The 12,081-nt window shown below is 37.0% G+C and overlaps 1 protein-coding gene across 1 annotated transcript in view; it reads left to right on the forward strand.

Moving 5' to 3' along the window:
- The window catches only part of gabbr1a (gamma-aminobutyric acid (GABA) B receptor, 1a), an 83,900-nt gene that overhangs the window by 62,495 nt on the left and 9,324 nt on the right, over nucleotides 1-12,081 (forward strand). The window contains exons 19-21 of the mRNA XM_079823702.1: nucleotides 3,400-3,507; nucleotides 3,707-3,800; nucleotides 6,808-6,935. Of these exons, the coding sequence (XP_079679828.1) occupies nucleotides 3,400-3,507; nucleotides 3,707-3,800; nucleotides 6,808-6,935 (330 nt within the window). The remainder of the gene's footprint in view (nucleotides 1-3,399; nucleotides 3,508-3,706; nucleotides 3,801-6,807; nucleotides 6,936-12,081) is intronic.

The following is a 12,081-nucleotide window of genomic DNA, read 5'->3' on the forward strand; positions in this document are numbered from 1 at the left end:
AGAAATAAACAAGTTTTCATGAGGTAAATTATTCCAGGATTATTCCTCCTCACCGCGTCTCAAAACGATGTAAAGTCTTTTGTTGTTAACTTTTTGCTGGCACGGTCTGAAGATGATCTGAGCAAATTTTGGTGAAAAGCAAACCAATGGTCTAGGAGCAGTTAGAAAAAGTAGGTTTTCAAAGAAATTCAAAATGGTGGACAAAAAGTTTGAGCAAATATGGCATGATTGGTATTAACCCAAGGAATCTAGCAAAACATTTTGAGTACCATCAGGGCATGGTCCCGATTACACATACCAAGTTCCGTAACAAAACGTTTGTTTACTTAAAATACAGTATTTTAGGACAAAATTCAAAGTGGCCGACGCCCACAATAGTCAATATGGAAAATTTAGGTATCATTTGGCATGATGCACTGAATCAAAGGAGACCAATTTTATGACTGGGCAAAGCATTCGGAAGTAATAAGCAAAAAAGGCAATTTTTCATATCTCTTGGCCAGTAGGTGGTGCTATGCTGAAATGCTGCATGTAGCCTCAGGTCATGCTTTTGATGACATCTACCATGTTTGGTCTGAATACACTAAAGCGTTGCGGGGATATAGCCTCACGTTCAAATTTGGCGTGCTCTTCGTCGAATCCGCTTTGCACGTTATTTGAGAATGGTTAGGTTTATTAAAAAGCTTTTGATAACTTTTTGCCAGCATGGTCTGTAGATGATGTGATTCAATTTTCATGAATAATTACTCCATCTATGTTTTGATAATCTTTCTGAATCCGATCTGGATGTAGGCTAATCTTTGACAAAAACACGATTTTCTCTTTTTTTTGGGTTAAATTTTCTTATTTTTTTTTAGGAAACTTACCCACATTCAAGTGTTGATAAAGAAAGAATGCAATCAGATACAATAAAATAGTATTTTTTTGTTGTTGTTAGAAGCAGAGACTTCTTTTTTGTTAATTCTTTCTTTCTTGTTCAGATATTCATACAACTAAATATTCTGGGGGCCATGAAAATTTTGTGCAAATTAAAATGCTGGCAACTTTTTAAAAAACGCTGTCGGGGAAAGAGTTAAGTATTGGATATCACATAAATTACATTTTGTTTAATTAGAATGATGACAGGGCTGTAGACTTTGCATTTTTCAGTAACCCCTTAATTATTTTCAGATAATTTTGCAGAATCTGCAGAAGTGAGACGCTCGCTTGCGTTATGCAGTGCTGCCGAGTTCAGTTATCTACCACATATTACAGAATCTCACACCGCTGACTCTTCAGTGCTAGATGAAGCTTACCAGCATGAAATGGAAAGGAACCTCCCCCCTCCTTTTGCTTATTCTTGCTGCAAGAAGTTCTGTCCGTTTCATCCTTACACAACACAAACACACTATTAGCATCTTGACACGTGTTGGCTCTGATCCTGTGTCCTAAAGCAATAAGACACGGCATTAGGGAAACCCTAAGACCTCATCAAACGACAGCCAGATTACCCCAACTATGGAATATGAATGAATATGGATGAGCATTAAACTTCTTTTACGTAAATCCGACCTTCAGGGGGCTTTATTATTCAAGCGCTCTCCACGACGAATCGAGATGACTTTCAACTCTCCCGATGTCCGTAATGGGGCAATTTGCCTAAGTGGTTCGACAGCACTTGAAGAAAGTTCGGCGCTCAGGCTGAATGTGGTAGAAACGGGGCTCTCGGGTCATTTGACGCCTTCACGGCGATTAAGGGAGTGAGAGAGAAAAGAAAGTGTGCTGTGAAGCTCGGTTCTATCCTGTTTTCCCATTCTGACGGCCCGGAGGGAGCCTGCGGCCACGGATTAATGGATGGAATGGGAACTGAAAATAACTCCACATTTGTAACACATGACTTTCGTCATGTTTGCTGATGATTGGCATTCCGCTTTCCTGTTTACCCATCATGCAGTGGAGTAAACACAATTGTAATGGTGTCAGAGCAATTCCATCATTTACCTTGACAGGAAAATAAACGTGTTATTCAGAACAGCACCTTGAAAGCGCTGGTTCTTTAAAAGAGTTCTGTCGTTATTTACTCGCCCTTCGTGTCGTTCCAAACCCATACGCTTTTACTTTTTTCCTGTGAAACTTAAAAGTAGAAGTTTTCGAAGAATCATTATACAGCTATTTTCATGCAATGTTTAAGCTCCAAAAAGGACAAGTATCTCACCATGAAAGTAGTTCATTTGGCTTACAGTATGTGCTGTATTTCAAGTCTTCTGAAATCATACGATCATTTTGTGTGAACCTGACTACAATTTAAGTCATTATTCTCTGATCATTTTCATTGCTGCATGTTTTGCAAGCTTAAAAATCTGCTTCTCACACAACGCTATTGTACGGACAGCTTTATAATGCTTTTATGGTGTTTGTGTTGTAATGTCGTTTCAAACCCGTAAGACCTTCGTTCATCTTCGGAACACAAATGAAGATATTTTTGATGAAATCCAAGAGTTCTCTGACCCCTCCATAGACAGCAATTTTAATTAACACTTTCAAGGTCCAGAAAGGTGGCCGATGCTGTTCAGGTGAGCACCACGACACATGCGTGTGATGCTGACACAAGAGCTGCTGACCAATGTAAACTGCGTTGAAGACTAACACAGATGTGAAGAAATTGTTGAATAAAGTTATTTTCGTTTGTTTTTTGTACACAAAAAGTATTCTCAACGCTTTATAAAATTAAGGTTGAACCACCGGAGTCACATGGACTATTTCAACGATGTCTTTACTACCTTTCTGGGCCTTGAAATTAAATTGCTGTCTATGAAGGGGTCAGAGAGCTCTCGGATTTCCTCAAAAATATCTTAATTTATGTTCAGAAGATGAACAAATGTCTTACGGGTTGGGAATGACATGAGGGTGAGTAATTAATGACAGAACTTTCATTTTTTGGGTGAACTAATCCTTTAAGGAATTGCACAAAAAACACCAGATACTGGTCTGACAAATTTAGTCAAATGTAGTTTAGTTTTTTTTCAGGATTTTTTGATGAAACAGCATTTATTTGAATGCTGAATGAATTTATTAAATGTCACTTTTGATCAATTTAATGCATCCTTTCTGAATAAAAGTATTCATTTATTTTTTTTACTTTTTAATGGTAGTGTACTTTACTTGTAACTTACTTGTAAAACGAATCGGCATCATTACTGACTGGTTGTTCATATAATGATGTGTAGTTAACACATTATATATAAAATGCATGTGCTCTGTGAGATGCATAAAGATTTTTTTTTTATTTTTTAAATCTGTTCCACAGAAGAAAAAAAAGTCTTTTATTTCCCCGTTTATAGCAGTTGCTTGTATACCGTCTTGATGTTTTGTGACTGTGTACCATTGACTAACGATTATGGTCTTGTTATTTCGCCACAGCACTTGGAGCCGTGGAAGCTATATGCGACCGTTGCAGTTCTGCTGGCTATTGATGTTCTCTCTCTGCTTATCTGGCAGATCGTGGACCCGCTGCACATAACTGTGGAGGTGTGGTGACACTTTATTTTTTTTTATTCTTGTTGTTACTTTGATTTTTATGATGTGTCTCCTCTGAGATGCCTTGAAAATTTCTGCCGAGCAAGCGCATGGAAGTAGGTGTTAATGGTGAAGGATTGTAGTGCATTGACCTCAATCTCTGTCCTTTAAAGTGCTCTCTCTCGCTCTCTTGTTTTCTCGCTCTAAGCAGAAGTTCACTAAAGAGGCTCCTAAAGAAGATCTGGATGTGTTGATTCAGCCTCTTCTCGAGCACTGCAGTTCAGAGAAGATGAACACGTGGCTTGGTATGTATCTAGTAGTATTGTACTACTCAAGACCGGTCTTGGTCTCGAGATCGGTCTTAAGACCACTTTTTGAAGGTCTTGTTTTTGTTTTTGTTTATGTATTTTACAACACTTCAGCTTATGATTCTTATTTAGTGGGGGTCATTTTTTAGGATTCTTTACCTAACTGAAGTCTCTGAGATCCTGACACCTTGCACTTCTGGAGACTCCAGGTAGGTTGCAGCTTTGGAAAATGGTGGCGCTGGAGACTAAAGGGTTCCTGATGGTTTCACCCTTAATTCTTCACCTTAATTCTTAATTATTTTGCAGTTAACAGGTGTCTTTTCTCCGCCACATGTTTTTGTCTGACCCTGCTGACTCAACTAGCATTTCACTGTCCAATGGTCACGCCTTAACTGCAATGTCTAGTATTGCATTAGTATTGCATCCTTCTCATGGGCATTTAATACTTTTTGACTTTTTAGTCTGAGTTAAATCTCTTTTTTGGCTCAATTTATCTGTAAAAGAAAACATGCCTAATAATTCTGCACACCTGAATATAAGGTGATTTTCATTTCCAGCCTTAATGAACAATTATATATCACTTATACATTATTAAATACTAAATCAATAGTAGTTATTAGGATTACTGTGGTTTGGAATTGGTCAAATGTGCCTGGAAAAAAAATATGATCAGAAAATCAACGTGCCTAATAATTCTGCACTCCCTGTATATATATATATATATATATAGGAATTTAATTATCTGGTTGCTTCTCACTGTACACTGATATAATCTATCGACGAAATTTAAATTAATAATGTATTATATGCTCAAGAGTTTTTTTCGTCGGTTCATTTTGTATTCCTCTCACTATTTCACAACTCATTCTTTCCCTCTCTCTCACTATCTCTTTTTCTCATACTTTTCCTCTTGCTCTGACTTCCTATCAGAGCGCCGCAGTGTAAAATTAAATTTTGTGGGTCAGTGCCCAGGTCTGGATCTCATAGCCTGACTCTCTCTCACTGTACAGGAAGATAATATTACAGAGGGAAAAAAACCTTCCCTGAACTCAAAATGAGATTAAACTCTAATGTGACTTATTAGTCCCTCTCTTCTCTCTCACTTCCTTTTCCATTCTTCCTGTTTTTATTTATTTATTTTTCGTTTTTAAATTTTTTTCCCACAACTTTTTAAATATGGACATATGGACGGGACAGAGATCATCCATCTTCAGATAGTCTTCGAGAGTGAATCTCACATACATGCCCAGGTCATATGTCACAATTTTGGAAACCGAAATTTTTTGCACTACTTTTATGACAATTGAGCTCATTTTCACCAGGCTTTATTACTGTAAATATGTACTGTAATGCACAATACATTTTATATTATTTTAATGGTAATATATCCATAAAGTATTCATACATCATAAAAAATTGCACCCCAAACTGTTCTTTTGTCGTTTTGAGAATCGACCCAAGTATCGCTCAAAAGTATTGCAAATGATAAAATACCCTTTTTATTTGAAAAAAAATTTCAGGTAAAATGCAACTTTAGTCAATCTCTATCGCTATGTCTTCTATTAGGTTATATACAAAGGTTTGCGCTTGGTACGATTTTTTAGAAAGAAGTCTCTTTCTAAATGCTCACTAAGGCTGCATTTATTTAATCAAAAATACAGTAAAACAGTAATATTGTGACATATTACATATATGTAAATATTAGGGATGCCACAATTCTCAATATAATATTGAACCGTTCGGTATGGCATTCACGGTTCAATATGCGCTTGTGAATTTTGCATTTAAATAATTGTTTTTCTACACATTCTATCCTTTGCCTCCATCCCAATACTGAACTACGCGGCATACATTCACATCACACGTTAGTGGTAGAGTTATACTCATGGAACACTATAGTTATTCACAATCACAAAAGTTAAACATTTCATTTGCGTGCTTATGCAATCGATGTAATCGATGACAGAATTTTAATTTTTGAGTGAACTATTAATAAAACAACAAAAGACAAAGAGAAAATCACTCACTGCTCTTGAATGAAAAACTTTAATACAGTAGCTTTAATAAGAATCAATGTATATTTTATAGTGACGTCTATGTAGTGTTTTATTTTTACATTTATTAATTCAATTTCATACTTGAATGCTGCTGTACAGCTCTGAGCTACCAGTGTAAATCTTTATATATATTTATTTGTATCACTATACACTAGGAATGTGTCAAGGTTTTTTTTTAAAGTAAAGTTTTAAGTTTAAGTAAGGTTTTTCAAGTCTTGTAAGTAAAATAAAGAAAGAGTATTGCAATAAAAAATAGTATTTTTTCTTCGTAACCTCTTGCTGTTCCTGTCGCCTAAGAATAGAATAGCAAAAAACTGATGTGACAAGCCATCAGAACCGAGGTATGTATTGAACCGTGGACTAACTGTATTGTTGCATCCCTAGTAAATATTTTCTATTTTAATATATTTTAAAATGTAATTTATTCCTGTGATGTCAATGCTGAATTTTCAGCCAGTCTTCAGTGTCACATGATCATTCAGAAATCATTCTGATAAGATATTATATAATGATAATATTATTATCAATGTTGAAAACAGTTGTGCTTTTTGGATTGAGGTTTACGGTCACGTTTGACCAATTTAATACATCCTTGCTGAATAAAAGTATTAATTTCTTTAAAAAAAAAAGTCTTGCTGACCAAAAACTTTTGAATGGAAGTGTAGATGGTGACAAAGGTGGTCATCCATCTCAGCATCTCACTGCCAAAACTCCTTTACAGTCAAGTGTTTTTTCAAATTTGCCTCAGTTTGAAAGAATCATTTAAAAAAACGCTGGTACAAATGAACAGTTTGTGTTTTTTTTGTATGTTACTGGACCCAAAACCATCGCATATACCTCAAGTATCACAGAAATAGAAAGCCTATAGTTTCCACATGATAACCAGAGCTTAAACCAGCCTCTGAGCTTTAAGAGCACTAACTATAAGTAATGCCTGCTCCCTTCAGGTGTGGTGTACGGCTACAAGGGACTTCTGCTGCTGCTGGGGATCTTTCTGGCCTACGAGACCAAGTCCATTTCCACCGAGAAGATTAATGACCACAGAGCGGTCGGCATGGCCATCTACAATGTAGCTGTAAGTCTGACTGCTGGCTATTTCTATTTTCACAGCATATAATATCCTCACAGTGTAGCCTAACTGTAGCTGACAGCTGCGCGAAACACCTGAGATTGTTTCATCTAATATATGGCTACATATATCGGATGTGTAGCAAGAATACTGTGCCCTTCCAGTCAGGACTGCTTAACTATTATATCTTGTGTTTTACTGTGTTTAACAGCCATGATTATGTGACTCCTTTATAAATGTATGACAAAAAGACAAAGTTAATTCATTCAAACTGCTAATGAGCAGTGGCGGAAACTGTCGCCCAGGGCGGTAGCATTTTCTGGGCCGGCGTTGTGTTGCTCACCCGTCTCCTTGAAAATGAATTGAGACGCAGCAGATGAGACCCAGCCTCCCCCTCGTACTTCATATTTCATCTGTCTGCACTGTAGAATTACGATAAATGGTTTGCTCATGAAGTATGTCTCTTTACCTGCTAGAAGACAAAAATTAAGGATGATAATAGCGCGGTACAGACTAGTACAGGTCAAGTTGTAGCTTTGTAGCAAAATTCAGCTTTGACATCACAGGAATACATTGAAAATATATTAAAATATGTAAGTTATTATTAACTGTAATACTATTTCACTATATTATTCACTATATTACACTATATATTACTGTTTTTACTGCTAAATGCAGCCTTGGTGAGCATAAGAGACTTCTTTCAAAAACATTCAAAAATCTTACAGACCCCAGACTTTTGAATGGCAGTGTATACTGACATAAAGGGCCCTATTTTAATTATCTCAGAGCATGGTCTGAAGCGCATGGCGCAGGTGCACTTAGGGCGTGTCCGAATCCACTTTTGCTAGAAAAAATGGTCAAAAAGGTTTGCACCCATAGACTATAAAAAAAGATGGACGATGCGTCTTCACTCTCTTCCATCTTCCATCTGACATCTTGGGTCTCGAGTCTGCGCTGTAGCAACTTGGCAAGTCTGTGCAGTAGTGAGCCATGATTTCAAGGTCCCACCCACACTCCCGCCTAATCAAAAACTTTTAGTGAAATAAACAGTTATGGAAATGTAGAAATTAAAGTTAAAGCTCAAACCTCCTCCTAAAGTTCCTGAAAATGTTCCTTGGTGCCTCAGTGACTACTTCGCTCAGAGAAGCTTTTAATCATAACGTCACACCCCCGTTTTTATAGCATCAAATAACTAACTAAAACCAAACTTATTTAAAGAACAAATGCTTGAATTAACATCAGCGTGATAAAAAACTGCCTAAAATGAAACCGTCTTTGGAAAAAACGTATTTGAAGTGTAATTTGATTGTTTAGTTTGTCGGGTCCCATTACATTTCATGGTGCACCTATACTGCATCCAGCCACCTGGGGGCGATCGAGATGCTTTGTCTTCACTTTTCAGGACTCGTGTGGCACACTTGGGTTGTACTCTTAATGAGTCATGGGTGTGTTTTGGGCATAGCGCGAGATAAACCAATCAGTGTCATCTCCCATTCCCTTTAAAAGCCATGGATTTGCTATTTACATGGTGGAATTTGCAAGCGGAAAGAGAGGAATCCTTTTATTTTTAATATTTAAAAAATGTTGTGTGCTTCAGTTGCCTCATAATAGCAATGCACCAACAATCCGCCTGAACCAGGGGTGGTTTCTTCATTAGGCAAGGCAAGGCAAGGCAAGTTTATTTGTATAGCACATTTCATACACAGTGGCAATTCAAAGTGCTTTACACAGAAATGGAATTAAAATATTCGTAAGTGAATAAAATAGAAAGTATATATAGTATAACCCCTATCGGGAGTGGAAGAAAATGGAGAGTCAGGTTTACTTTAAAAATATTGGTCAGTTAACCGTGCGTTTAAACACTACCATTACAGACAAATCTTTTTTCGCTGGAGGGCTATCTCAAAATGTTTTACCCGTCAGAGCAGATCTAAACGGGTCTTCCTCGCACCAGAGGGAGTACTCAAAAAATATTTGTCAGGTAACTGTGCATTTAAACATTAACCTTACAGACAAATCATTAGGGCGATAGGTAGGGTTGGGTACTGTTCACATTTTAACCGGTATCGGTACCGGTACCTGAAATTTGGTACCGGTACCCAGCAGTTCCTTTTTTCGGTACTTTTGGGATGTTTACATAAATAACTGTAAAGAACCTGTAAGTCATTTATAGAAGTGTTATTGACATTATGCCAGAGCTGCCCTGCTGTCTGCCATTGTCTGTGATGTTTGTATACTGTAATATTTACTAGTACATAGTAGGCTACTAGGTACTTAATTTAATTCATAAAAACAACCATATTATTATTTTTTCTTTTTAATTTAATTTCTATGAAAAGATTTCCCACAAATTACGGTATGTGTTATGTATTCGGTACTCGGTAGTACCAACATAATTCGGTCGGTGCTCTTAAAAGTACAGAGTTCGGTACCCAACCCACCACGAAGTGCGAAAGGGACGGATTTTTCAATCACATCAACCACGAGTAGAGTTACGCCAGCTGTCATTATTCTAAACTGTTCTGCCTCTGGATATATAGTCCAATCAGCATCGCCACGTTCTGTGGAGTATTGCCTCTTTTTGAGCGGTTTCACTCTGGCCGAGAATCTTATAGACCTTCATACAAATATTTGTTTTTGAACTGCAGGCACTGCAATGCATTCTCAGTGGGTTCCAGGAGGCCTAGCATTAACATGCTTCCGTCCTCATCCCATCATTTCACCCACCAGCGATTGGTGGGAACAAACATAACTCTTTAAGCTGAAGTGACACACAATAATTTCCTCAGTGCATAACTTACATTTCACAGACATATTCTCCATCTGTAAATGTTAGAAAGTCGAGCAAATATTTCCATTTTGCTGTCAGGAGTGGACGAGCCCATATACAGGCTAGGGGAACTGATACAAATTTTAAAAAACCTCATAAAATGACATTTTCATGCCATGGGACCTTTTAAAGGCTGAATAATGCAACTTTTTATCTTGCAATTCTGACTTTTTTTCTTGCAATTGTGAGCTGACTTTTTTCCCCTCAGAATTTGACTTTTTAACTCTTTTAGGTTTATACAATTGCAAGAAAAACAGTCAGAATTGTGAGATAAAATGTCGCAATTACCTTTTGCATTTTTTATTGAGTGGTGGAAACAAGCTTCCATAGTTTCTACTCCTTCAGGATTTGACCTTTATCACCATTAGCGAATCTCACATCATTGTCAACAAGCAGCAGTTCGACGTTGATGATAATATTTTGTACGTATAGTTTAATTCAAGATACTTTTTTGTTTTTTATTCTGAATTTATTGCTGATGATTTATTTTATGTTATTCTATTTTGATGTTGAAATGTATAAATAGAATTTATTTATACAATAATATATTTATACTCAATATTTATGTGTAATGAAATGATCTAAAAGCTAACTCAGTGTGAAAACAAAATAATAGCTGTTGACGTAATGCTAAATGAAAGTGTATTTATTTTTATCAACATCGACGCGTCGCCTTGTGTTGTTTGTGCCTTTTTTAGCACATTTTTTGAATGAAGTGTTGATTACTGTTGTTTTGTGCTTCGCTCTGAATTGCTCAACTGCTTGAAAACAGTTTGATTCCGGCAATAACTCCAAGTGCTTTGCAGGATGATTTGCATAATTGCACCCATTTGCTCAAACTCAGACTAAAACATCTTAATGAGGAAACAAGTAACACTCCGCTGGTAATGCTTTACGTCAGTCCTACAGCTATTTTACATAAGATCAGATTAAGTCCCAGAACTGCACCATGTTTCTGCAGTGTGTCACGAATAAAATGCCTCCTTTGATGCTACTTGACGGTTGTTGATCGAAAGCAAAGGATTTACTGTACGGTTGTACACTACAGTGATGCAAGATTCAGAAACGCGTCAGTAAATGTCGCCAGGGAATGTACAAATCTGTAGGGAAAAAAAGATGATTTTTGTTGAGCTCTCAAACGTAACATTTAACTTCTGATGGATGTTTCCATCAGCCGGTGTTTTGTGACTGAACGGTAGGAAGAATAGCACCGAATAGCTCTTATCGCTCCAGTGCTGTTGAGGTCAGAGAGGAAATAGACTTGAGTGGTGCTCTGGATGTTGTTTTGACTCCAGACAGTCATGACAGCCGGTTCATTGCTCGCAGTTATCTGTCTGTAGAGTCATTCAAAGCCATTGAAGGTAAATACCAGCTATTTTTCTGCACTGTTCACCAGATATGACATCTCCAGTGATCGTATAAGATCTTCAACTCTCTCTTCTGCCCGCTGCAAGTGCTTTGACAAAACGACCTCTCTTTTTTTACATCAACAGTTCTCGCTCCCTCTCTCTTTCGTTTCCCTCTCATTCTCCTTTATCTCTTCACTATCTTTATCTCATCAGTTTCTCAGTTCTCATTCACAGCACTGTTTCTGCTCTGCAATTTAAATTCTTACAGTTAATTTACGCCCTCTAGTGGCGGTGATGTTTAAGTACACAAATGTCTTGTTTAGACAGCAAACATAGGTTTTTTTGTACCACATTTGTGTACACTTGTTTTCAACCCAAGGGCTGGGTAAATATAGGACACATGTTGTGTTAATTTTCATCAGCAAATTGGGTGGTTTTATTTAACCCAGCATAATGGGTTGATTTAACCCAGCATAGTTGATTCATTTTTACTGTAATACTATTTTTTTTAACTTCATATATGAATTAATGTCTACGGATTCATTTAAATCCTCTCAAAAAAAAAGTAAGTATTCGACACCTCCACTGTCTTGCATGATATTGCCTTTATTTTCGATCACATTTTACAGTATAGCATATTTTATATTGTGTTTAATACATATTGCCAACATTTAAGCTTGTTTAAAAAATATTAGAAGTAAAAATTAAACATTTAGAAGTATTTGAAGCAGGGTCGTGCACGTACATTTTAAGGGGCAGTGGCCCAAACTAAAAACGGGCCATTTAAAGGGTTAGTTCACCCAAAAATGAAAATTCTGTCATTAATTACTTACCCTCATGTCTCTCGACACCCGTCAGACCTCTGTTCATCTTCGGAACAGAAATTAAGATATTTTAGTTGAAATCTGATGGCTCTGAAAGGCCTCCATTGGCTCAATGGCACGTTACACTCTCAAGACCCTTGAAGGTC

Source organism: Gobio gobio (genome assembly GCF_949357685.1).
Source record: "Gobio gobio genome assembly, chromosome: 8".
Classification (NCBI taxonomy): Eukaryota; Metazoa; Chordata; class Actinopteri; order Cypriniformes; family Gobionidae; genus Gobio; species Gobio gobio.